This window comes from Protopterus annectens, chromosome 11.part0, assembly GCF_019279795.1.
Source record: "Protopterus annectens isolate FY-2018-M chromosome 11.part0, PAN1.0, whole genome shotgun sequence".
NCBI classification, from domain to species: Eukaryota; Metazoa; Chordata; order Ceratodontiformes; family Protopteridae; genus Protopterus; species Protopterus annectens.
In genome coordinates, this window is record NC_056745.1 from 482576285 (window position 1) to 482601910 (window position 25626).

Sequence of the window (25626 nt, forward strand, 5' to 3'; positions counted from 1 at the left end):
GCCCTTTTTGTAGCATGTCAGCATCGTTGGGGGACTCAATGATTGCACCCAGTTTGCAGTCATCTGTGAACCTGGCAAGCCACAGGCCATCTGTTTTCACCTGGACTTATTGATCCCAAACAATAGGTGGCCCAGCACAGGTCATTGTGGTACACTACTGGTAACTGGTGTGCTGTTAGAGGTGGAATCCCCAACTTTGACTGAATGTGTTCTCTCGGTAAGCCAGGTTGGTTACCCATCTAGTGACATATAAGTTAATTCCCAGCTGGGTGAGTTTGTCAATGTGTCAAAAGCTTTGGCTATGTCAAGATGGGCAGTATGTACTGTTTTGCCTCCATCTAGGGCTTTGGTGACATTCTCGAAGTCCACCAAGTTTAATAAGCATGATCTATGCTTAATGAAGCCAAATTGGGTCAGGTCAAGCGTTTGAAGGTCACCTATGTCTGTTGATAAGATCCATGATGATTCTATCTGTGGTCTTACAGATAAGGCTGATGGGTCTGTAGTTCCAAGGGTCGGTTGATGAACCCCCTTTGTCCAAGGGAATTACTGTTGCTGTTTCTCACTCTGCTGGGACAAAGCCAATTTTAGACTGTGGTTGAAGAGAGTGCCAATTGGTTCCACTAGGTCCTGCTTCAGACCATTTAGTAGGCAGCCTGGGATGTTATCCGGTCCCATAGAGGCTGTGTTTTTGGCCATGGAGAGTACAGTTATGACCTACTCTGTGGAGATACTAGATAAGAGGACTGGTGACAGGTATGCTTTGGGGTATGTCTAGTGGGAACAGGGAGTGAAGTTTGTGCCAAATCTGTCTGCTAGCAGGTTGGTAATGTCCTCAGTGTTAGTGTGAGTGGTTTTATCCACTACAAGTTTGGCACAAAGCTGGGCCTTCCCTTTTAGATTTCTGATCTAGCTAAAGAATGCCTTGTGATTAGCCTTAGTTAGGGATGCTAGTGTAGCTTCGTAATTGGTTTTAGGGGGACTTCGCAAGATATCTGATTTGCTTGCTCAAGCTGTGGAGGGTGTCCTTCCTCTGCTGAGTCAGCTCCCTCTTGTTCTTCGACATTAGTTTCTTCCTCTTATTGTATAACCTATTTTTTTTTTTTGTGAGACTCTTGTTTTAATCCGTTCAGGTACAGCCGAGTCTATACGTTTGTATAGGTGTTTATACAGGTAATTTGTGTACACTTCTGTATAGAAGTCATTGTTGACAATGGTTCCAGGGAGTTTGAAACTGTTTATGCCATCGCTTGGAAGGCTGTAGTTTACTTTGGAGAAAATTTTCATCCATTTTGTTCTTGAGGGTGGGTCAGGTATGATCATTACTTTGAATGAGACATTAGACCTCACCAGGGAGGGCAACACACAGGGGGTAGTGCAGAGACCCCTTATGTTGGTGAGTAGCAAGTCTAAGACACTCAGCCCCCTTGTGGGGGTGCAGACTATTTTTTTCCAGAGCATTTGTCTTAACAAAATCCAGGAACCTTTGGGTGAGCGTATTTATGCTCATATGCAACTCCCAGTCGATGGAAGGATAGTTGAAATCGCCCATGACACAGGTGTTTGACTGTATAGTGACTGACTCAAGAAGGTCCAGGTAGCGGTGTGGTTGTCATAATTCATGGTGGGGGACCTGTAGCAAATGACACAGAAGGGGGATTTACCTACAGTTAGTTGGACTTGGAGTAGCTCTAGGGAGTCGTATTGTTTGACCAGTCTTGAGGCGTATTTGTCTTTAATGAAAATGGATACACCTCTGCCATTGGTTCTTTCATGCTCGTTTTGATGTCTGAACATGTGGAAGGCATTGTAGCCTTGCATGGCCGGGGTGCTGTATGCGGCCTTAAGCCGTATCTGCATGACTGAACAGAGATCGGCATCTTCCAAAGTAAGGAGTGCTTTCAGAGAGTGCAGTTTCAAATTTAGACTCCTAGTATTAAGCAGTAGAACCTTGAGTTTATCTCTACTGGATTTGTTTACATCAGGAATTTTATTACAACTTTGCCTAAAAAAGGAACTATGGAGGAGGCAAGTAGCCTTGCAGTAACCAAAAGCCATGAGGTGACCAGTGAAGACCATGTCTGGCAAAGTAGTGTGGTCTGTCGACCATATCTTCCCAGGCTGGCAGATACTGGATCCCCCCGGATTGACACCAGAAGCTAAGCCGATTATTGAAGTCGATCATTTTTTGTTTATATTGAGACATCATCCTGAGTGAAGGTAGAATGCTGCTTAGGGCTAGGGACATACCTACCTGGGACACATAATCTAAGAGCTCAGTCATATGTCTCTTCATATAGTCCTGTGAGGTACATCTCAAGTCATTCACTCAAGCATAGACTATGACAGAGTCATAATGGTACTTGTTGCTGAGAGACTTGAGTGTGTGTGTGATCTGATGGATCATGGCACCTGACAGGCAGCTGACTGTGACCTTCTCCTCATCCAGCCTAGTGAGGGGGTTATCAGGTTCTTATTCCTTTTGACATCAGACAGCATGTCTTTGGAACCTCCTCCTTCCATTGAGTGAGGGAATTCCCCACCTTGGCAAATTTTAAAAGGTCCCTGAAAACCTATCTCTTCATAGGAGATTACTAGGCTATCTACCCGGGGTTCATTTTAAGCCTAGCGCCAGCGTATGCTGTACCATTATTTTCTACAGTTTTATGTATCACTTTCTAGTAATGTTCTGTTCATGTTTTAATTGTTTTATTTATTGCAGTGATGCTTGTTTATATGCACCTTAGTATACTTAAACTGTCCTTGTTACCAGGTTTAAGCATGGTCACTAATCTCCACCAGTCTGATTATTAACCTTGCCTGCAGCTGAACAGTTCACAGATCCTAATGACTGCCATTTTTCTAGTGGGAAGGAAAACTCACCTGGTCTTCTTTCTTATTGGAACTCACCTAGACGTCTTCCTTATTGGGGGATGGTAGACCCCAAGGATTAAGGGCACCACATAAACCAGCATTGATGGTGGTCCTTTCTTTGGTCAGGTAAGAAGCAGGCTGCAGTGTGGTACTTGAGCAGGCATGTTGTTTTGTAGTCATACCAGTACTGAGAAACAGTTGTGGTCTTCCAGTGGGCTTTATAATGGGGCATCACTGTGACAGCTGTTCATATCCTTTGGGAATTGAATATACTGAGCATGCCAGAACCACATTTCGAGCTCTCTCTGGAAGCTGAGGATAAATGAATCCCATGTGATCATGGTCTTTCAAGAGAGGGATACCCCGAAGATCACACTGCCATACTGCAGAATGTGGTCCTCTCCTTGACTTACTGTAGCAGACCAAAGGAGAATTGATTGTTGATCTATTATACCTTTAGTATAAGGAAAGATTGTGCATCACCTTTCCGCCATTCATTCTAATTCAGTACATTGCAAAATTCTGAAAAGGAAGATTCTTTTCTGGTTACCCTGTAGTAGCTAAGAAAGACCAGGTTTCAGGCTCTTATTTCTTTGGCAGTACAGGAAACCGTTCAAGTCCAGGATTTCCCCCTCACTTGAGATGACACCTGGCTTCAGCTCAGTGCTTTGCTCCTCATTTTGACCCTTTGTATCTCCTAGACTTTGCAGTGGAGTTCTGAAAGGTGACTTAAACCACGAAAAAGCCATATGCTCTTCAGACATGCTTGGGCAGTGAGGTATCTTGTGCTTTCTCTTTTGATTAGTTTGCAGGTAGTCCCAGCTTCTGAGACATTTGTATGTCTTGAGTCTAAGTTATTCACCATCATAGTACATGTTGCTCCTATCTCAACTCATCCCAATCTTGTGGAGGGTAAAACTGGCCTGACACTGGATAGTTAAGCAGTTCTTGAAATGGATTTGTTATCTTTGCTCTGCAATGAAGAATATTTGATCTCGTTATCACTAGCACTTCATTATTGACAGTCTACCTGTTCTCAGGTCAGTCTGGCTGGTTGGTTGGCTCATTTCCTGGAAGATGCCGCACTTTACGTCCATAACATCTGCTTGCAGAATCTTTGAGTGTTGCCGCTTGTCATTTAAGACTCCATTTCTTTTTTACAAGGATCAGGAGTCTTTGAACTAACAAACTTTGCTTTCAAAACTCTCCTTAAATCAGTGCATTCATCAAACTGTTTTCTTATTTATTTATTTATTTATTTATTTTTATTGTGGAGGAGGTTACAGAATCTAGGAAGGAGGAGGTTACAGAATCTAGGAAGAGAACAGCGAACAGACAACCGTTCTCACCAAGGATGTGCACCATCATTCCAGGTTTTAAGTGAATTTAATGCAGTTTTTTCAGGGAGACACACCACACTTTGATCCATGTGAAGGGCTTGCAGTGGCCAACAAATCCTAAGCAAATTACTAAGCCTTTCCTTATGCCATCAGAAGAGTTGCCCATTGCAGAATGCAGCCATTAAGGTCCACTTAGCCGTAGGGATTACTGCTGCTATTGCTTGTTTTAGAAAACTTGTGCATTTTGCAGGCATTCTTGCCTCAGTGATTCTCACTGTTTATGAGCATTAGTATTTGGCCTGTGATTCCAGAGCTGAGCCTCCTTTAGTTTATCTTTTTTCAGTGTTTGGCCATTTTAGCTATTCTGGTTTGGCTTTCCTCTGTCTCTGACCTCCCAGGAAAGCTTAAATTTTACTTGTTGGGATTCTTCCCAACAGTTACCTGCTATAGAAAGTGTCCGTAATCAGGTGTAACAAATAAGTGCACACCATTTCAGTTTATGTGCAGGGATGCTTCCACTTTTTCCCTTTGTCTGAGTAGCCTCTGTGTTCAGGGATGCTTTATCTTTTTCCCTTTGTCTGAATGGCGTCTCTGTTCAGCTTTTGTGTATACATTTCTATGTAAGTCAGGTAAGTATACAACTTGAAGCATGTTTCAGTGAATACGCTACCATCAAAAACCATCTGAAACAAAGCACCATGATAGAAAGTGCTTAATAGTGAAGACCTTCTGTACTGAAGGCCAGGGCTGCCTTTTCAGTCAAAGATTAAGTTCTATTGTGAAATAGCACAGTTGTTGGGTCTGCTGACTTCCCCATGGTTATGTGATTGTTGACTTAGTATATTTTAATAAGTTTGAAGGGAGGTGGGTGGGGCAAAGATGTTGGGTGACTTTTTTTCTTAATTGGTGGGTTGCTTTTATTTAGAGTTTATATGTATGTATGTATAAGTTATTACTTTGTCAGTAGTGTTTTCATTTGTGTGCATTGTATATACGTATTTATTTATATTTTGTAGATTGTGTGGTCTGTGGTCTTGTGACTTGAAACATAATTTTATTTTCTTGTGTTCTTATTTCTCTATCCTTTTATACTTTGCTTGCTCAGTGCATGACACAGAATCTGAGCACATCTTTCTAAGTCCAGAACATGTTTCCTGTCCGTACACATACACTGGAATGGGAGCAAAAATAAGTTCTGAAGAGGCCTCTTGTAGGTGTTCTGGAATGACAAGTAACTTGTCTGATGTTTACCTTTTTGATTTACACTTAGGGGCTGGCAATCATCGCTATTTCATGGGCTATCTCTTTTTTCTGCTGTGTATGATCTGCTGGATGCTATATGGATGCATCTCATGTAAGTACATTCTTACTTTTTCTCAGCATATTTTTTTTTATCTGACACAACAGTCTGAATATTTTTTTTAACTTAAGCTTGTGATGAAGTTTCATCAGAAATGTTGGGAGCTGACTTGCTAGTGTGCATTCAAGCATTTTCAGTATCCTGCAGTTTGATACAGGCCTGATTAATTTGGATATTTAACAAGAATTCAGCAATCCAGATTTGCTGTACTACAAGAGTGAACAATATTTCCTTCCATGTTATCTGTAATGCAGCATGTAGAGTAGTGGTAACAGAGGGAGACTGATTGTCATTCCTGTCTGTCCATAGTTTGCAACTCCCCCATCTAGATGGTCACCTCTCCATTTGTTTCATGCATTCCTGAAGTCCTCCATTGATTCTCACCCAGCTACCATCTTACACCCTTTTCCAGGAATCAGCCACTGTCTCTGTGAATAAAGGCTTTTTGTATAGCTGTCCTTTAGCTTATTTTCACTCCAGTGCAGTCAGTGTTTTCATTATTAACACCTCCTTCCCATCTAGTCTTCTCTGAGTAGAATTCCAGCCCTTATAATGTCAATGTATAATCTCTTTATTGTCCTTCTTAGTTTGCTTTGTACCCTATTTAAATCTGCTGCGCTGGTTGTATAATAGAATGGTGGAATGACTTGCCCTCAGTTCTGCTGCCCTCAGGATGCACTAAGGCATCCTTTTACATTTAACTGTCATCTTTGATTTGCATTAGTTCCACCTCCCACTATGTATTTCATTCGTAAGTAAAGTGACATTTCCCCAGATTTGGTCTGCTAACTAACAAATCTTTTTTGGTGCTTTGTCCTTTATCTATCTGAGTAGACCTTTTCTGTTTGTCCATCCATTTATAAGTTCTGCATAAGGGTATGGTGCTCTTTCAAATTCTTTGAGCAAGGCAGTCAGTGTCTTAAGAGATTTTTAGCAACACTGAGTGTCTTCAGTAAGAAAGGAGAATAGTATTGCTGGCACTGAATTCATCCTCAAGTCTGTTTGAGTGCCTTCATGTGGTAGATCTTGTTTTCACAAAATCTCACCAAAACAAGATGATTTTTCTGAGCTGTGATACAGAATCGGAATTGCCTAGACATGGTAAAGCCTTGCTGTGTCTAATAATGGTGGCTGCGCTGCCAAAAAAGCAGTTATTAGAAAATGGACATCAAAATCTAAACCAACTGTACTAGAAGCAGTGAATATAGTGACAGAGATAAAACAACTGGAATTGAGATTTTTAGAAAAGGGTAGGAGCAAACTACATAGGGAAAATGGGAATGGTGGGAACAGTACGTACAAGGAAGGAATAATGCTTAAAGGGCAGCAGGACTTAAATGAGCTGTGTAATGTTTGACTGAAAAAAATTGGGTAGATTATAAGTGATGTATAATATTTGCAGCTGGAAGTGTGTCAGCATGGTTTGTGATGTAAAATGGTTGCAACTAGGATTGTGTCGGTGTGGTTTGTTTTCATTTATATAACTGTATGATTGCGTATGTAGTAAGTGATGGTTTAATAAAGATGTTTCTTGTTTTAAAAAAAAGGCAGGAATTGCATAATTTATGTAACGTTGCTTATGTTGTATGATATATAGGAGTATATGTAAAGTAAAATGTTTGTTATGTTAATTATAGTGTGATTATTTTTATATGAATGTAAATTTGCCTATGTCACAAGTGATAATTCAATAAAGGTGTTAGGGGAAAAAAATTTCATCAAGATGACCCTGATGTATAGACTGTATTTCATGTAGCATATTTCATAGACAGAAGCAGGTTAAAAAAATAAAAGAGACAGTTTGATACACAAGTACCAGGATGAAAAGTGCCCAGTCCTGTTGGGTGCACTGCTGCAGGACTGGTAAAATGACAGTGTATAATGCTCATAACATGGAGATGCCCCTACAATGGGGTTAGGCCAGGCTCAGTGGTAGGATATAGTCCCCTGTTGTAGAAGGAAGTAGTAGTCCACAACAACTGACAGGTCAAAAAAGAACCATAAGAATGATAGTGAACTATTGAGGATAAGGAAGAAATGATGTATCATTACTATAATGCAAGAAGCCCAGAATTTCCAGATGGAAGATATTCAAAAAGATTGAGAGAAGCTAGAGGGAAGAAAAATACTTGGACAAGAAAAACTGTCAAAAGCCTCAAATGCAGGTTTGTGTTCATTAATACAACAGATCCATGAAAAACAGCGCATAGACAAAGAATCTTTGGGCTGCTCAAAAATGAAGTGACAGAAGAAGTTAGAAAATATAAAGAACAAAACCCAGGGATTTTTCAAAGATATGAAAAAGAAACATGGTGCAATATTTATGCAAAGAAGAAAGCCAAACTAATCAATACAGAAAAGGCAACTCCAAAGATATTTGAAGGGAAGTACAGGCAGAGGAATCCAGATACAGAACATTTCACAGTACAAAAAATAAGATCACAAAGTGGGAACATAGAACAGAAGATTAGTAAAGAAATTGTTAAATAAATAGAAGCTGAAGTTATACCTGCAAAGTTACGGATTTAGTCTAGAAAGTCTAACTAAGGTCTCAGCATGGTGGAACAATGAGTCCTCAAATTAAGGAGAAATTGTTGGAGCAGGAGACATCTGAAGAAGAAATAGACATGGGAAAGGAAAATAAATTTAATATGGTGCAATATTTATGTAAAGGAGAAAGGAAGCCTAATCAGTATAAAAAAAGCAGCACCAAAGATGATTTTTTATTTATTGACATTTGATTATATTTGAAGAGAAATACAGCCAAAGATATCCAGATCTGGAAAATTTTGCAGTACAAAAAATAAGAAAACAAAGGTGGAAAGTTGACAAGAGTATTAGTAATGGGAGAAATTTAAGAAGCAGAAACTGAACTTATGGACTACCTGCAAAGTGAAGGATGTAGTGTATAAAATCCAACTCTGATAATGTTACAGCATGATGGTATAATGAGTCCCCAAATTAAGGAGAAGCAGGTGGAATGGGAAGCATCTGATCACTTGCTACATGAAGATGATTTAGTGCCTTCAGTAGGAATCCAGTACAAAAGTTCAGTTGGAGTTGCACATCAGGGGAAGGAGCAGGAAACAATGGCAACTCTGCAGTCAGTGTTGTGGAATGATAGGCCAATGTGTTCCTATAAGAAAGAGCAACAGATGACACAGGATGCACCTGAAGAGACTATGTCACAGGAAGGTGCTCTGGAACTTTCTGTAGAATGCCAGCAGGAAACTGAGAACAAACAATGTGCCCTCAGTTTAGAAGAAAGTGATCTCAGGGAAACGTTGCTTGATTTCATAAAATATGGATAGACATATTAAGATCAATGAAAGAAACAGGTTACAGAAAGTAGATAAGACCCAAAATATTAAATGTCACAAATGAGCACAGTAATCAAGATTGTTAACGGAAATTCATGCGATATAACAGAAGTAATTAGGAATATTACTGTGCAGCTAAATTAATAACAGTCTTACTACAAAAATGCAGAGCAGTAAGGGAAATGACGAGAAGAAACGCTATCCTGGAAGCATCAAACAGAGAAAACTGCAAAGCAGTTAAGACGAGAAGTGTCACTGTTAGAAGAGGAAACAGATCAAAAATACATGGAAGGATAGACGAGGGAACAGATCAAAAATACATGGAAGGATAGACATGATAAAAGCAACAAGCAGTATGAGAATAGACCAGGGTGTATGGTACACTATTGGAAATCAAAAACTCCAATGTTGTCACATACAGAAAAACTTTATGCAGATAAACATAAGTAAAAAAAATAAATAAATGACCAAAAAAATTTATTGAGAGGTGGGAAGCAAAGCGAATGTTACAGAAACACCACCAGAAAAGAAGACACATTTTGGAGAACTATTGATGAAGACCCTGTGGAACATAAAGATGCTGACTGGATAAAAGAAGCAAAAGAAACAGAAGTTCAAATGTACATGATATGAAATGGGATGAAGTAATGGCTAGAGAAATTGAAACAAAATTAAAAACTCCTAACTGGAAAATCCCAGACCCAGATGCTGTACCTAACTTCTGGCTAAAAGTATTAACATCCTTACACAATTTTTTGGCCTTGACTAGGAATTACTTATATGCTCATCCCAAACAGATACCAACATGGTTAACAACAGGAAAACTATACTACTCCTTAAGAGTGAGCCTGCAGGTCACCCTAAAAACTATAGACCGGTAATTTGCCTTCCGATGATGTACAAACTATATACTGGGCTTGATGCCGATAGAGTTTATAGTCATTTAGAAGAAAACTCAATCATGGCAGTAGAACAAAAGGGTAACAAAAGAAAGACATGTAGAACAAAGAATCTTTTGTTGCGAAGTAAAGTCAAAATGGAGAATTGTAAAAATGGGAAGAATTTAAGTATGGCATGGATAAATTACAAAAAGCCATTTGAGAGCATCCCACATTTCATGGATAAAGGAATGCATACAGGTATACAAAATACAGCCTACATTAAAAAAAAATAATGTATCCTACTTTGATCAATTACAATACAGTGACCATGAAACAGTGGCAAACCACTTTACAATTAATTCATGACAAAAGGCAAATTATTATCCCAGGGATAAAAGTTCAAAGAGGGATTGTTACTGCTGTTGTTTTATATTGCCCTTAACCCAAAAATCATCCAACTGTAAACACATCTCATTTTCTTTCTGTGGATGACTTAAAACGATATAGCTTATCAGATGAGGAGTTGAAAGCACAACTGCGAGTGGTTGAAACTTTCTCAGGTGATATAAGAATGACATTTGGTCTTGATAAATGTGCAAAAGCAGCATTTAAAGCAGGAAAATTGGAGTACCAAGAAAATATCAATCTGGGACAGGAATGTGATATAAACCTACTGGCCAATTCTCACCATGGTTTCAGGCCACTTCATAGTACCACAACTGCCCTACTTTCCTTTACTAATGCTATTAACCTAATCCGGAATTCTAATTTGCTCTCCTCAGCCCTCTTTCTAGACCTGTCAAAGGCTTTTGATATGGTCAACCATCAATTACTAATCCACTCTCTAAAAGGCATATCCCTGGACAGACATGCTATTCAATGGTTTACATCCTATCTGCGTGGAAGAAAACAAGCAGTTCTGTGCAGGACAGACTGTCTGCACGTTACCTCTCCCCCTTGGAGTCCCTCAGGGCTCCATCTTAGGTCCCCTGCTTTTTTCCATTTTCATTTATAAACCTTCATGCCATCCCAGAAGCCACCTGCATCCAATATGCCGATGACTCCACTCGTATCTGTTCAGCCTACACCCCATCCAACCTCCAAAACGTAACCCAAACTACATTTAATACAATTAAAACCTGGTTAGCTAATAAATGCTTGCTCTTAAACCCTAACAAAACTAAATTACCACTTTTCACCCCTACCAGTCGATCATTTACTCACTCTTTCTCCATATCTTCCAACAATGGTACCTGTATTCTCTCAGACATCAGCACTAAGCTGTTGGGTATTATAGTTGACAACAGTCTCAAATTTGATTTGCATGTAAATAAAACCATCAGGGCTGTTAACCAAAAGCTTGGCTCACTATACAGAAATTAACCTTTTCTAACCCCACTAGCCCGTATCACCATAGCCCGCTCTCATCTATTTTCTAGCCTGCTATATGCTTCCCTTATACTCTCTAACTTGAATAAGACAGAAATTAAAAAACTCACCTGTAGTTATAACCATATAGCTGGATTTGCTACCAACTCTACATACAGGACCCACCATTGTCAAAACCTTGAGCTTCAAGGGTGGTTAGAGTTCCCTAACCTACTTCAGTTCAACCAGCTCATAGTTGCGCACAAAATTCTCACACACCCAGAAAAAACTCCTGCCCTTAGAAACGTTATAAAACCCTACTGTCACCCAAGGCCACTCTGCTCATCTAACAAACTAATAGTCCAAACACTAAGAGCTAGTAATTGGGCTGGAGACTCACTATTTACCAGCTTTGTTGGCAAAACCTGGAACTTACTCCCAGCCAACCTTACACTTGAACCCTCTCTCAATCTCTTTAAAAAAGGCCTTAAACAATATTTAAAAAAAACACTGGCTCTGCCCCTGCACTAATCCAGATTAATCTCCATAGATACCCTGCCAGTTTTATTCTCTTAACTAATGCTCTCTTTGCCAATAGCTGTAGGATACTACTTAATATTTAACTATGTAGAAAAATGCTATATTGCAAACTGTATATTCATTAGCACTGTTTTAAGTATGTACTGTTTTTCTAGTCATATAATTTATGAAAAACTGTTAAATTCTTATGTTTTACCTATGTGAAGATAATTCCTACACTGTCTTAGTTAACAGACTCTTGAATAATGTATCACCACTGTAGTTGCTATTCTTTCATACTCTGCTATGCTTATTACTGTTTTTGCTTGTATCTGTGATTTGGAGCTTTTCTCCCTGGGCCTCCCCTGAAAATGGCCATGTATCCAGTCGGACTATCTCGGTTAACAAATGTAAAATACAATAAAATAAAGGAATTTGAGAAGGAAGGAGTGTATAACTATTTGGGAATTGAACCCAAAAACTGAAATCACACAGGCTGGAATCCACAAGTAAAATCCAAGAGTTTTATTCCAAATAACACAATTGGTAAGCGCTTTCGTCTGGTGAACGTCACTAAACTTCTTCAGGCAAGTTAAGCAAATCCAAGCATTTTTATATCACACCCTACCAAAATCAATTAATACCAATTAATACCGATCAATGAAATTATTGAAAATACCTAAACTAATAAAGTATATGTAATACATGTTATAAAAAATATATATGTATGTGCTCTGGGATGAACATTTATATCTGATCCAAGCTTACATAACATAAAAATATAAGCATAAAAATTTGAAAATATAAAAATGTGAAAATATGAAAGTACATATGAAATTACCTGCTCCAGCTACTAAGTTGTAAGACCTAATCCAGGAACAGAGGAAAAATCTCACCTGTCATAAACTTTTAATTTTAACTTACTAGAAATGGACACTACATTTAACCCTGGTGGAGAGTAAGCATTAAGAAGTACTTGCCACCAGGTTTCTTTCGCTTCAAGAAACAACTTCCAGGGTCTCCCTCTATCCCCACATTTCACCTGCTGTAGCACCACAAATTTAAATAAGTGGTCAGGGAAAATTTTTACGTGTCTATATAAGGGATTTTTTTCATCACATTGGCGTATTTCAAACCCATGCTCATAGATCCATTGTGCCAATATACTTTGCGTTTTGCCTGTATAAAAGGCTGGACACTTTGTGCACATAGCAGCATACACAACTGCATGGGTATAACAACTGAATTTTCCTTTTAGATTAATCCTCTTATCACGTATAATAATACTTGATGTTGGTAGAATAAAATTACATTGACACATTCCACAGGGTTTCATTTTTTCCTTCTATACCCCTACTTATTGGTTGTTTCAAAAGACCTTTAATATTTCTACCCTTCCTGAAAACAAACTTAGGATGCCTACCAAAAGTATCAGCCATAGTTGGTTTGCTCAACAAAATACGCCAGTTCTTGTTTATAATATCCTGTACAATATAACTTTCACTGGAAAAAGTAGATACAAATGGACACTGGGAACATCCCGGGAATGTATACTGTTGTCTGTTTCTTCTTTACCATAGGACACTGGATCAGTATTTTCCCCTACATTACTATACTCAACCAAAGACCTAACACTTCAAGTTGTACGGGCAGAGGATGTCCCCCTCCCCAAACTGTTCAAAATAGGCATATAAAAGCCATTTTGACATTTTCCAATAGCCTCCTGTTTAATATTATATACAAGACTATGTCCTCTGTCCAAAAACATCTGACCCATAGTGTCACATTCTTTTAAGAAAGCCTCATAGTTAGAAACCATGCGGGCTGCTCGTACTAATTGGCCCTTCACTATACCTCATTTAACGTGCATAGGATGACTACTTGTAAAATGGTGTTCGAGTGGGTGGGCTTCCTATAAAAGTAGATTTCAACTGCCCATTATCCGATTTTTGTATCATTACATCCAAATAGGGTATTTTATCCATACTACCAGTATATGTAAATTTAAGAAAATTGGAACTTTGATTTATATAATCAATAAACTGTGTAATACCCTCTGAAGGACCCCTCCATGCTACAAACAAATTCAGATACCGAAGATACAGGAAAATGTTGGTAAAATATAAGGAAGGAAACAAGAAACATCTTTTCCACCATGCCATCACTATATTTGCAAATAGTGGACCAAACGCAGACCCCATGGCAACGCCAAATAGCTGTTTGAAATAATGTCCTTCATAATAAATATAATTATTTTTCAACACAATATCCATTAATTTTGTTTGTGTATATATATTAATGCTGTCTTGTTCCATGCCCAATTCCTCAAATAAAAAGTCTGAGAACCATTCCAATCCGATGTCATGTGGAATGTAACTAAATAACTCTCTAACATCTATGGTCAAAAATATAATACTTTCCCCCGAAGACATTAGATCATTACACTTGTCTAAAAAGTGCCAAGAATCAAGGCAAATATGGGGAATTTTCAAAACCTTATCTTTAAGTTGGTTGTCCAAGTATTTTGCAATATAGCTGGTCTTGGACCATCCTGAATCCACTATAGGATGTAAAGGTGAATTAGATAGATCCTTATGGATCTTAGGTACCCTGAAAATTACTGGTGTTTTGGGGGATTCATTTGTCATATAATTGTATTCGTCAGTATTACTCTGAACTTGTGTTAACATATCAAATAAGTCACAGTCTATCTTCTGATATGCAATATTCACTTAATTGAGGGAGGCTTCACAATAGGTGTCACTGTACAAAAGTTTGAACATACTTTGCACATACACATCCCTCTGCATGCAAAATGCTGTACTGCAAACTGTATATTCCATAGCGCTGTTTTAAGTATGTGCTGTGTACTCTAGTCCCATAATTTATGAAAAACTGTTAAATTCTTATGTTTTTTCCTATGTGAAGATAATTCCTACAGTATCTTAAACAGACTCTTGAATAATGTATCACCTCTGTAGTTGCTATTCTTTTTGTACTGTGCTGTGCTTATTACTGTTTTTGCTTGTGTCTGTGATTTGGAGCTTTTCTCCCTGGGCCTCCACTGAAAATGGACATGTATCCAGTCGGACTATCCCAGTTAACAAATGTAAAGTAAAATAAATAAATACAATAAAGGAATTTGAGAAGGAAAGAGTGTATAACTATTTGGGAATTAATGAAGGATGGGCAATAAAACTTGAACAGATGCAGGTAAGTCTCAGTAAGGAATATTTCAGAAGATTAAAACTAATAATGAAAACAGCCTTGACATCTAAAAACAAAGTTCAAGCTATAAACCAGCTTGCTCTTCTGTTTTAACTTAGTTTTGTTGTGATTGACTGTCTCCACATGGTATTGGAATAGTTAGAAAAACAAGATAAAATGCTTCACGCTTATCAAATGATATATAAAAATCACTGTATACCAAGATTATATATCCCTCGTTCTGAAGAAGTATTGGCTTCCTTGAAATTGTTTGCATGTATAGATCTGCAGTCATGGGACTGCATACATATCAATTGAGTTTGTCAGATCCAAACATAGTAAAGGTTTTAAAACATGAGGAAGTCCTCTCTGCTTAGTTCAGCAGAAACATACTGGTGTCAAGTGGAAATGGAAATCAAACCAGAAGTAGACAAAATTTAGGCAGCACCTAAATGTGCCAGAAAGCAAAAGAAATAATTTAAGGAGAAGGATCAGATGAAAGTGCAAGAAATGTGGAAAAGGCATAAGGATTTGAAGTAGGGATGGTTAAGGAGAGGTGAATTTAAACCAAAAGATGGAAGGTTAATATTGGCAGCCCAGGACAGAGGATTACTTACAAGTTGGTTTAAAAAGTCCATTGAACATGTGGGAGAAACAGACAAATACAGGTTCTATAAAACAGAACTGGAAACGGTTGCACATCTTGTTGCCGGGTGTGATACACTAATGGCAGAGGGACTGTGTACTGAAAGGCTTAATAATGTGGCAAGACTGTTGCATTAAGGATTGTGCAAACATTACAATATTGAAGTAGCCGTGTAGCATTGGAAACATAAGCCACAAAGCATTATAGAGAATGATGAAGTGTATATCACATAGGCTCACCCATTACCAGCACGGATGCGAGAAAAGTAGTTGTAGTAGTCCATGAACTGAAGACAGAAATAGCATTGATGATTGAAATTGCTACACCCAGTGATTACAGTGTGTTGCATACAGAGAAAGAAAATACCAGGATTCGCAGGCAGAAATTTGAGCAATGTAGATGAAAGATACCGAGACAGTTCCAATAGTAGTAGGAGCAATGGGTCTCATAAAAATAATTTGCAGTGATATTTAGATATGCTACTGATATGTAATTTTGTATTTATTGCAGAAGCAGTCAGTTCTAGGCAAGTTATGGATGCTGGGAAGAGCACTTTTGGCTAACATCGAAGATTGAAACAATACTAATTTCATGAACTTTAATCCTATCCTGACTCAGGAATGGGGTCCATTCCTGTTATGATATTACAAATCCAAAAGACTTGGAGAAATTAAACTGAGCAAGTAGAACTTTGCTTGGATTTGTTTGATTTATTTTGTCTGTCACACTAACGCACATAATTGCCCTTTTAGATTTTCAAAGGGAAGTGGAAGCTGCTTTTGTTTAGTTGTTTAGTGTGTTCTAAGTAAGACGGTTGCTTCTTGAGTATTTGTAGGACTAATGGAAGCAAGATTACCTTTAGCATGTCATCTACTTCTGCCCTGTTGTCTGAATGAAGAATTATGGACGATAAGCCTGGGCCACTGTATGGAATTTTCTCTTTTGGCTGTATGGTGGCCATTACATAGAATCAGAACACAGACTGCATAATCACAATTTTAGATGTTTGACAGGTTGAGTGAGCTGGCACTGTAAGTAGTATTGCTGAAGTGGCTGTCATCTTTTATGTGATCCTTCACAACGTTATAAATATACATGTAAAACAGGATAGCTGTATAGCAGAGAGGTGGGGGTCCAAATGTAGAGAAGATGAAATCGGCAAGAAAAGGAGAGCATTATTGCTGGAAATGAAGTCATCCTCAACTCATGTTGAGTACCGTAATGTGATAGACCTGCTTTTCACAAAATGTCACCAAGATCACCAAGATGACGCTGATATGTAGACTGTATCTTGTATGGTGCATGTCATGGAGAGAGGGGTAAAAAATGAAAAAGACAGCTAAGTGCGCAAGTCTCAGGATAAAAATGTGCCCAAGCCTGTTATGCACACTGATGCTAGTACTGGAAAAATGGTGGTGTCAATCTTCAGGATAAGCAAACATTCCTACAGTTGGGATTAGGGCAGACTCAAGGGGTGGATGTCCCCCCACCAATATAGAAGGAAGTAACAGTCCACAAACATTGATGGGCCAGAAAGAGCCATAAAGATGAATTATGTGTTGTTGTTATGCAAGATGCCCAGAATTTCCAGGTAGAAGATATTCAGAAAGATTCAGTGAAATCAGAGGAAAGAAAACTTGCTAAAGAAAAATTATTGAAAGCTTGAAATGCATATTTGCATTCATTAATACAAAAGATCCATGAAAAACATTATATAGACAAACTTGAGGCTGCCTGGGAAAAGGAGCGACAGAGAAGTGTGAAAATATTAAGAAAGAAACAGAAATTTTTTGAAAGTTTCAAAAAAGAACTGGATATGAGAGAGAAAAATAGGTCTGATGTGCAATTTTTATGCAAAAGAGAAAGCCAAAACTAATCCGTATAAAAAAGCAGCTTGAAAGATATTTGAATAGAAATGCAGGCAAAGGCTCCCCATTATGGAAAATTTCACAGTAGAAAAATAAAAACAAAAGATTAGTTAGTAGAACTTAAATAAAAACTGAAGTTATGGGATCTGCAGAGAGGGATTTAGTCCAGAAAGTCTTAACACAGGTGTGTTGCAGCGTGATGGAACAAGGACTCCCCAAATTGAGAAGAAGCAGAGCAGAAGACATCTGAAAAAGAAGTATGGACATGGGAAAGAAAGATATTTGATATGGTGCATTATTTATGCAAAGGAGAAAGCAAAACTAATCAGTGCAAACAAGCAGCACCAATAGTGTTTGAAGATAAATGCAGGCAAAGGCATCCAGATATGGAAAACTTCACAATACAAAAAAAAAAAGAAAGAAAAGGATTAGTAATGGAGAAGTTAAAGAAACAGAAACGGTAGTTATGGATTACCTGGGAAGTGAAGCATTAAGTGTAGAAAATCCAACTCTGGTAATGTCACAGCACGATGGAAGGAGTCCCCAAATTAAGGAGAAACCAGAGGAATGGGAGGCATCTGATTACTTGCCACATGATGATGCTCTGGAACCTTCAGTAGCAAACCAGTACAAAAGTTCATTTGGAGTTGCAATGCAAGGGAAGGAGAAGGAAACAATGGCAACTCTGATGCAAGTAATGTTGTGGAATGATGAGCCATAGTGTTCACTTATGGAGGAGCAGCAGATGACATAGGATGTAGCTGAAGAGGATATGTTACAGGAAGATGTTCTGGAACTTTTTATAGAATGCCAGCAGGAAATGAGCAAAAAATGTGCTCTTAGTTTACAAGAAAATGCTCCAAGAGAAGAGTTGCTTGATTTACTAGATGGATAGACATATTAAGATCGATGAATAAAATGGATTAGAGAAAGTAAATAAGACCAAAAATGTTAGAAGTCTGCAAAAAAAGATGAAAAGAGTAATCAAGGCTATTAACAGAAATTCATGTGATATAACAGAAGTAGAGCAGCTGCGGCGGTGCAGCGGTTAGCGTTGCCGCCTCACAGCAAGAGGTTCTCCAGTTCGATCCTCGGCTGGGGTGCCTTCTGTGTGGAGTCTGCATGTCCTCACTGTGGTCGCATGGGTTTCCTCCGGGTGCTCCGGTTTCCTCCCACATCCCAAAGACATGCTGTAAGTGGATTGGACACTCTAAATTGGCCCTAGGTGTGTGTGTGTGTGAGCCTTCTCTGGAAGGTTGGGCGCTGGGCTGGCAACTTGACACTGTAAAACTCCACTGCTAGTCATGAGTGGACAGGTGATCCGCTGTGGCAACCCTTAACCGGGAAAAGCCGAAAGTAGAAGAAGTAGGATACAGTAATGAAAAGCTAAACTAAGAAGAGATAGTCTTACCACAAAAATACAGAGCAGTAAGGAAAAGGAAGGGAAGAAGTAAAATGCTGTCATAGAAGCATCAAATAAGGGAAACTGTAAAGCAATTAAAACAATGTGTCAGTTTTGAAGAATATAGAAGAGGGAACAGAACAACAAAAATACTTAGATGTGATAAAAGCAACACAGAGGATCAGAACAGAAAGGGATCTGTCATACAGTATTGCAAATAATAAACTAAAAGTATCAGCACAGGCAGAAAAAGCTTAGAAGATATGTAGATAAATACAAAGGGAAACAAAGCAAAAGGAATTGAAACGCCACCAAAAAAGTAGTACACACATTTTGGGGAAATATTCATGAAAACCCCGTGGAATATAAAGATGCTGAATGGATAGAAAATTTAAAAGAAACAGTAAGGAGTTCAAATGTACAGGATATGAAAATGGGATGAAATAATGGCCAGAGAAATTTAAATAAAAAAAAAAATCTTCTAATTAGACTCCCCCCACCCCCAGCCAGATGCAGTACCTAACTTCTGGCTGAAAGTATTAACATCTTTTGATAAAGAGTTGACCTTGAGTAAGAACTGCTTATATGCACATCCGGAGCAGACACCAACCTGGTTAGCAACAGGAAAAACGGTACTCCTCCTCAGCAGTGAATCTGTAAGCCATCCTAAAAACTATAGACCAATAGCTTGCTTCCAGTGATGTAAAATATATGGTAGAATTAATGCAGAGTTTAGTCATTTACAAGAAAACTCAATCATGGTAGTAGAACAAAAGGGTAACAAAAGAAAATCATATGGAACAATGGATCTGTTGTTAAAAAAGTCATAGTGGAGAATTGTGAAAAGGGAAAGAATCTTAAGTATGACATCTATAGATTACAAAAAAGCATTTGACAGCAACCCACATTCATGGGTAAAGGAGTACTTACAGTTGTGTAAGATGCATCCTGGATTGATCAATTACATTTTTAACTGTGAAACGGTGACAAACCACTTTGCCATGGCAAAGGGCAAATTATTATTCCCATGGAAACAAAATTCAAAGAGGGATATTCTAGGGTGATTCTTTGTCATCACTGTTTTGTCTTTCCTTATCTCATTAAGCTGCTTATTTAATAGATTATTTCAATGGTTATGGTGTAATTCCCGGAAAACAAACTTGCAAAAGATTTCTCATCTACTTTTTGTGAATGACTTAAAACTGTATAGATCATCTTATGTGGAATTGAAAGCACAATTGCAAATGGTTAAAACTTTCTGACGTGATATAAGACTGACATTTGGTCTGGACATATGTGCAAAAGCAACATTTTTAGCAGAAAAGTTGCAGTACCAAGAAAATGTTAATCAAGGATTGGATGTTATATAAAGAAACTTGAGCAGGAAGGAATGTATAAATGTTTGGGAACTGAAGGATCAGCAGTCAAACATGACTAAATGTGAATAAAACTCAGAAATACTTCTGAAGACTAAAACTAATATGAAAGACAGTCTTTTGCTGTTCCCATTTTAACTTAGTTTTTGTGTGATTGACTAGTTCAAAAGGTATTGGATTAAACAGAAAAACAAGAAAAATGTTTCACTCTTATCAAATGATATATAAAATCATTGTGTACCAAGGTTATGTATTCCACACTCTGAAGGAGGTTTGGGCCTCCTTGAAACTGATTACATGTATAGATCTGCAGTCGTGGGACTGCATAAATTATCTGCTGACATCATCAGATCCAAACATAGTGAAAGTTTTACAAGATGAGGAGAAGGAAGTCTAAGATGATCTCTCTGCTTGGTTTAGCAGAAGCATTCAGGTGTCAAGCAGGAATGGAAATCAAATCAGAAGTAGACAAAAATCAGACAGCAAATGTGCCAAAAACAAAAGAAAGAGTATAAGGATAAAGATCAGATGAGAAGGAAAGAAATGTAGAAAAGCCATAAGTACGCTGGCAGTTAGAGATCTAACCCAGGAATGCTTAAGGAGAGGTAAGTAGAATTCAAAAGATGAAAGATTAATAATTAATAATGGTAGCCCAGGATAGTGGACTACATAGACATTGGATTACGAAGTCCATTGAACATGTGGGAGAAACAGACAAATGTAGCTTCTGTAAAAAAAAAAAAAAAAAAAATGTAAACAAACACCTTGTTGTTGGGTGTGATTACACTGATGGCAGAGGGCCTCTACATGGAAAGGCAGAGTAATGTGGCATGATTGTTGCACTGGAGATTGGGCAAACACTATAATATAGAAGTCGCATTGGAAACATGAACCACAAAGCATTATAGAGAATGACAAAGTGTACATCACATGGGATCACCCATTACCAACAATTCAAAATGTAGATGTGATAAAAATAGATAGTAGTCCATGAAAAAAAACAGTAGTAGTATTAATCATTGACATTTCTGCACTTTAGCAGTTAGTGTCTCACATACAGAGAGAGACAAAGTTATGAAATGTCAAGATTTGCAGGTAGAATTGAGAGCAATGTGAAGCAAAGATACCTAGACAATTCCAGTAGTAGTAGGAACAATAGGTCTAATAAAGAATCTACAGTCATACATAAATGTGCTACCGATATGTGCAACTCCATATGAACTGCAGGAGAAATTATTTCTGGGCACATTGCAGGTGCTGCAAAGAGCACTTTTGGCTATCATCAAATTACTAAATACTAATTTCATGAACTTTAACTATACCCTGACTTTGGAATGGAGTTTCTTCCTGTCATGGTATAAGGAACCCCAAAGATTTGAGGAAATTAACCCCAGAAGAGTCTGCATACTGAAAGACATTGTGCAAGGTTGCTGCCCTGTAGATTGTGTAAACATTTTAGCATACAAGTACCTGAGAAGCATTGGAAACATGAACTGCAAAGGAGCATTGAAAATAAAGTAGTAGTGATTATGTTCGATCATCCAGTACCAGCAGTTAAGAAAGTACAAGCAAGAAAAATGGATATTGTAGAAGAGAAGAGGACAAGGGCAGCATTTTCAAAATTGCTACAATCACCGATTATAGTGCCTTATGTATTGAAAGACAAAGTTTTAAAAAAATCAGTACATGCAAGCATAAACTAGAGCAGTGTGTGGGAAAGGGCATCCAGATAGATATCCTTTTGTATCACTGTGTCAATATTCCTAATGTAAGTGATCTCCAGCCAAGGATAGCCCATTATCTGGCCAGTATACCAAAGGCTTTAGTATCTGCAAGCGTCATACATCACACGTAGGGCATGAAGGTGATGTATGGATGCACACACTTCAGAACATCTTTGCCGCCTTTCTGAACACCATCATTGAACATCAGTCTGAACGCCTGTCTTCTGTGCTGGTTACTGTGACATTTTTCAGATAAGTGTCCTATTGGGGTTCTTCTTTATCTTTTTGCTTTCATTTTTAGTGTTGGTTTCATGTTATCCTGAAAGGGAAAATGTCGGTGTGGGAGGCAGATTCTACATAAAGATCATCACGACCAGTGTCTGTTCTGTTTGGGTGCTTCCCATGACTTTGCGCAGTGTTCTGTCTGCCAAGCGTTTGTCCCCAAGACCTTACATAGTTGCTTCTCCTCCTTTTCTATTTACTATGCAAACCAGCATCTTAAGCTGTTGGCTCAGGGTGCCTTGGTGGAGTCTTCCTATTCCAAGGGTCAGCCGTCAGACAAGAAAAAGTTAAAGAAAACTCAGGTCTGATACAGCCACTGTCCATTCTCCTCTGGATGTCTCTATTGAGGATAGTGAACTCCTGCAGGAGCGTCCAGTCATTGTCTTGAATTCCACTGCTGTGACTCCATCGGAGGCTTTCCAAATGACGTCTGCTCCAGACGTTGAGGTAGAGAACCTTAGCTGATTATATCTGAGAGACCGAGAGGGTTATTCCACAGATCTTATGAAGGGAGGAGATCCCTTCTACTCTTATTTAGTGTCGACAAGGAGCCGACTCTCCCAAGGTTTTTTGTGTGGACGTCTTGCAGAAAAAGAAATAGAAATCCAAGCATATTCCTCCTGCAGTTAAAGATCCCCAAGGAGAATGGCAGGATTTAATCTGAGTTAGTTAAGCTTTAATGCTTTAAAGCCTATTCAAGGGGGTCTCTGTGACTGCCCCCTCTCTGGTCTTCCACTCCTCTTTCCAGATCTAGGGAGTAGGATTCCTGTGAGGATCAGGATTGGGGGAAAAGTCATTACCTGCCCTTCCCAGATCACTTTCCCCTTGGACTGTGATTCATTGGAAGATGATTCTATTAGTCCATATTCTCCTTTAGAGGAACTCTCCTTTGGAGACACTACTTCCCATATGATGGAATTTTTTAAGTGGGATTGTTCTCAGGTTTCTGATATCCAGAAGAGGTATTATGAGCTCCTTTGGTTTCCAAAGTCTTCTGCTCGTCCTCCAGTTCTAACTGCCCTCCTAGATGCCTTTTCAGCAGCTTCTGTAGCCCCTGATTTTCAGCCTCCAGCTCCTTAGAAACCTGACAGATTTTACAAGGTGCCTAATTGTGAATTTCAGTGTAAATGCCCTTCTGCTGATCCTTCTTTGGTGTCCGTCTCCTCTGACAAACTTTCCAAACTTTTGCCCATTACCTGCTTCCTTCAGATAAGGATAGTAAGACAAAAAGTTCTGTATGGCTGCTACTCTGTTTTTTAGGACTATTAATTACCGGACTGATATGACCAGGTATGTTTTAGCCCTCCTTTCTCAAGTTTTTCAGGTGCTTTCTGACCTTCCTGATTCTGAGGGGGAAGTCTTTGGCCCTTTCCATGTTGGATTCTACCGCTCAAGTTTCCCGCCACTCTATTAAGCAGAGTTGTGATGAGGTAGATACCACTTCCAAGGCTGCTGTATTTGGTTCTGTTATGAAGCATTACTCTTGGCCTCATCTTCAGGCTTTACCTGATGTCACTAACGCCATATTACTGGATGTTTTTTCAGCTGCTGCTGAACTTTTTAAATGTCTCTAAGATAAGGGCCAAGCCTTAGAGGAGTTGAAACATACTTTTCTTTCTCCTATTCCAGTGTCAGAAGAATTACCCTTCCAAATCTACTTTTGTTCGCAGACTCACACCCTCTGCCCAAGAGTAAAAAGGGTTCTTGCTAAATCTACACAGACTTCTATTTCTCAGAAACCTCCTTTTCAGGACAAGCCAGGTTCAATTTAACAATTTGCTTCCCTTTTTCCTCTTCCAGGTTCCCTTCTCCCTTCAACATTTCCTGTGCCTTCCCAATTGGTTAAGGATCACAACAGACTATTGGATTCTGTCCATTCTCCGTCAGGGATATTTCATGATTTGGAACTCTCTCTCCCTTTCTAGGCATCCTTCCATCTCCCTGAGAACAACTTGCTCTTTTTCCAGAGTTGCTTCATTCTGTTTTGACCCAGATCACCTTTCAGGCTGTGCCCACTGCCGAGGAAGGGAGGGGAGGTTTTTTATTCCAGAATGTTTCTGGCTCCCAGGAAGGAGGGCACCTGGAGACCAATTCTGGTCCTTTCTCAACTCAACACCTTTCTTAGGTTTCCCTCTTTTTGGATGTTGTCTCTTCAAAACTAAATTTCCTCTTAGTCTTCCCCAAGCCTTTCTGATTTGTCTGGATCTCAAGGATGCCTACCTTAATATCTCCATCATCTTGTTTTCAGGAAATGTTTGTATTTCTTTTTTTTTCCTTACATTTTTAGTTCTCTGCTTTTCCCTTTGGCTTCTCTGCTGCCCCCCAAGAGTATTCACCAAATGCCTTTCTCCAATTATTGCTTTTTGTAGGATGGGAGATGTTCAGATCTTTCTTTATCTGGACGATCTGCTCATTCAGGCCTCATCCCTTGGGGTTCTGCATCAGGATCTCCAATTTACTATTTTCCTGCTGGAGAGTCTGGGATTCACCATAAACTGTCAAATATCAGTCTTGACTCCTACTCAGGATCATGTTTTCCTTGGTTGCAAGGTGCAGAGCATTCCCATGCTTACTCCTCTGCCTGCCCCCAAGGCCCTGTCTCTCATTGCTGCTTTACGGTGTCTTGTTCCTCTGGATTCAGTTATGGCCTGAGACTTTCTCAGGTTGCTCGAGATTATGGCTTCCACCAGTCCCATGCTGCCTCTAGCCAGGCTTCATATGAGAAAGCTTCAGTAGTACCTCAATTAGTATAGCTTCAACATTGTCACCCCCTGGATTTAATTCCCTTCCTTGCCTGTCTCATGCTCAAGTTAAGGATGTTGGATTAATCACCTTTCTCTCAACCTGGGGCTTCCTTTCCACATTCCAGTACTGACTCAAGAGCTTCTTACAGAAGCCTTGGTCAGGGGATAGGAAGCTTCCTTCGGCTCTCTTAAGGTTCAGAGTCTCTGGTCTCTTCATCAAAGGTCAGACCATGTCAGCATCAAGGAGATGAGGGCTCTGCATCTAGCTGTTCAGGCTTTTCATACCCTCCTTATCCCAGGCTCCTCACCGTTTTCAGAGACCGTCCCACAGTGACATGGTATGTCAACAGGTGGGGGGGGGTATAAGGTCCTTCCTTCTTTGCAGGCTAGGTCTTCAGGTAAGGGATCTAACTGTTGAGCATCAAGTGACTCTTCAGGCTGTCTGCATTCCCTCAGAGCACAATTTAGTGGCAGAGTTTGAGCAGGTCAAGCACACATCAGAAATGGGTGCTTCACAGAGATGTGTTCCTGGACATTGTCCATTAGTGGGATGTTCCTCAGGTAGGTCTTTGTCTCCCCTCTGAACAGACAACTTCCTCTTTCCTGTTCCAGAATCCCAAGTCCTCTGGCTTGTAAAGTGGACGCCCTGTCTGTTTCTTGGAAAGGGATGTTTCTGTATGCCTTCCCTCCCCTTTCTCTGCTTCTGAGAGTCTTA

At 39.2% G+C, this 25626-nt stretch overlaps 1 protein-coding gene across 1 annotated transcript in view; it reads left to right on the top strand.

Moving 5' to 3' along the window:
• The window catches only part of ZDHHC17 (zinc finger DHHC-type palmitoyltransferase 17), a 1884000-nt gene that overhangs the window by 1525454 nt on the left and 332920 nt on the right, over nucleotides 1-25626 (top strand). Inside the window, exon 14 of the mRNA XM_044087981.1 lies at nucleotides 5485-5568. Coding sequence (XP_043943916.1) covers nucleotides 5485-5568 — 84 coding nt within the window. The remainder of the gene's footprint in view (nucleotides 1-5484; nucleotides 5569-25626) is intronic.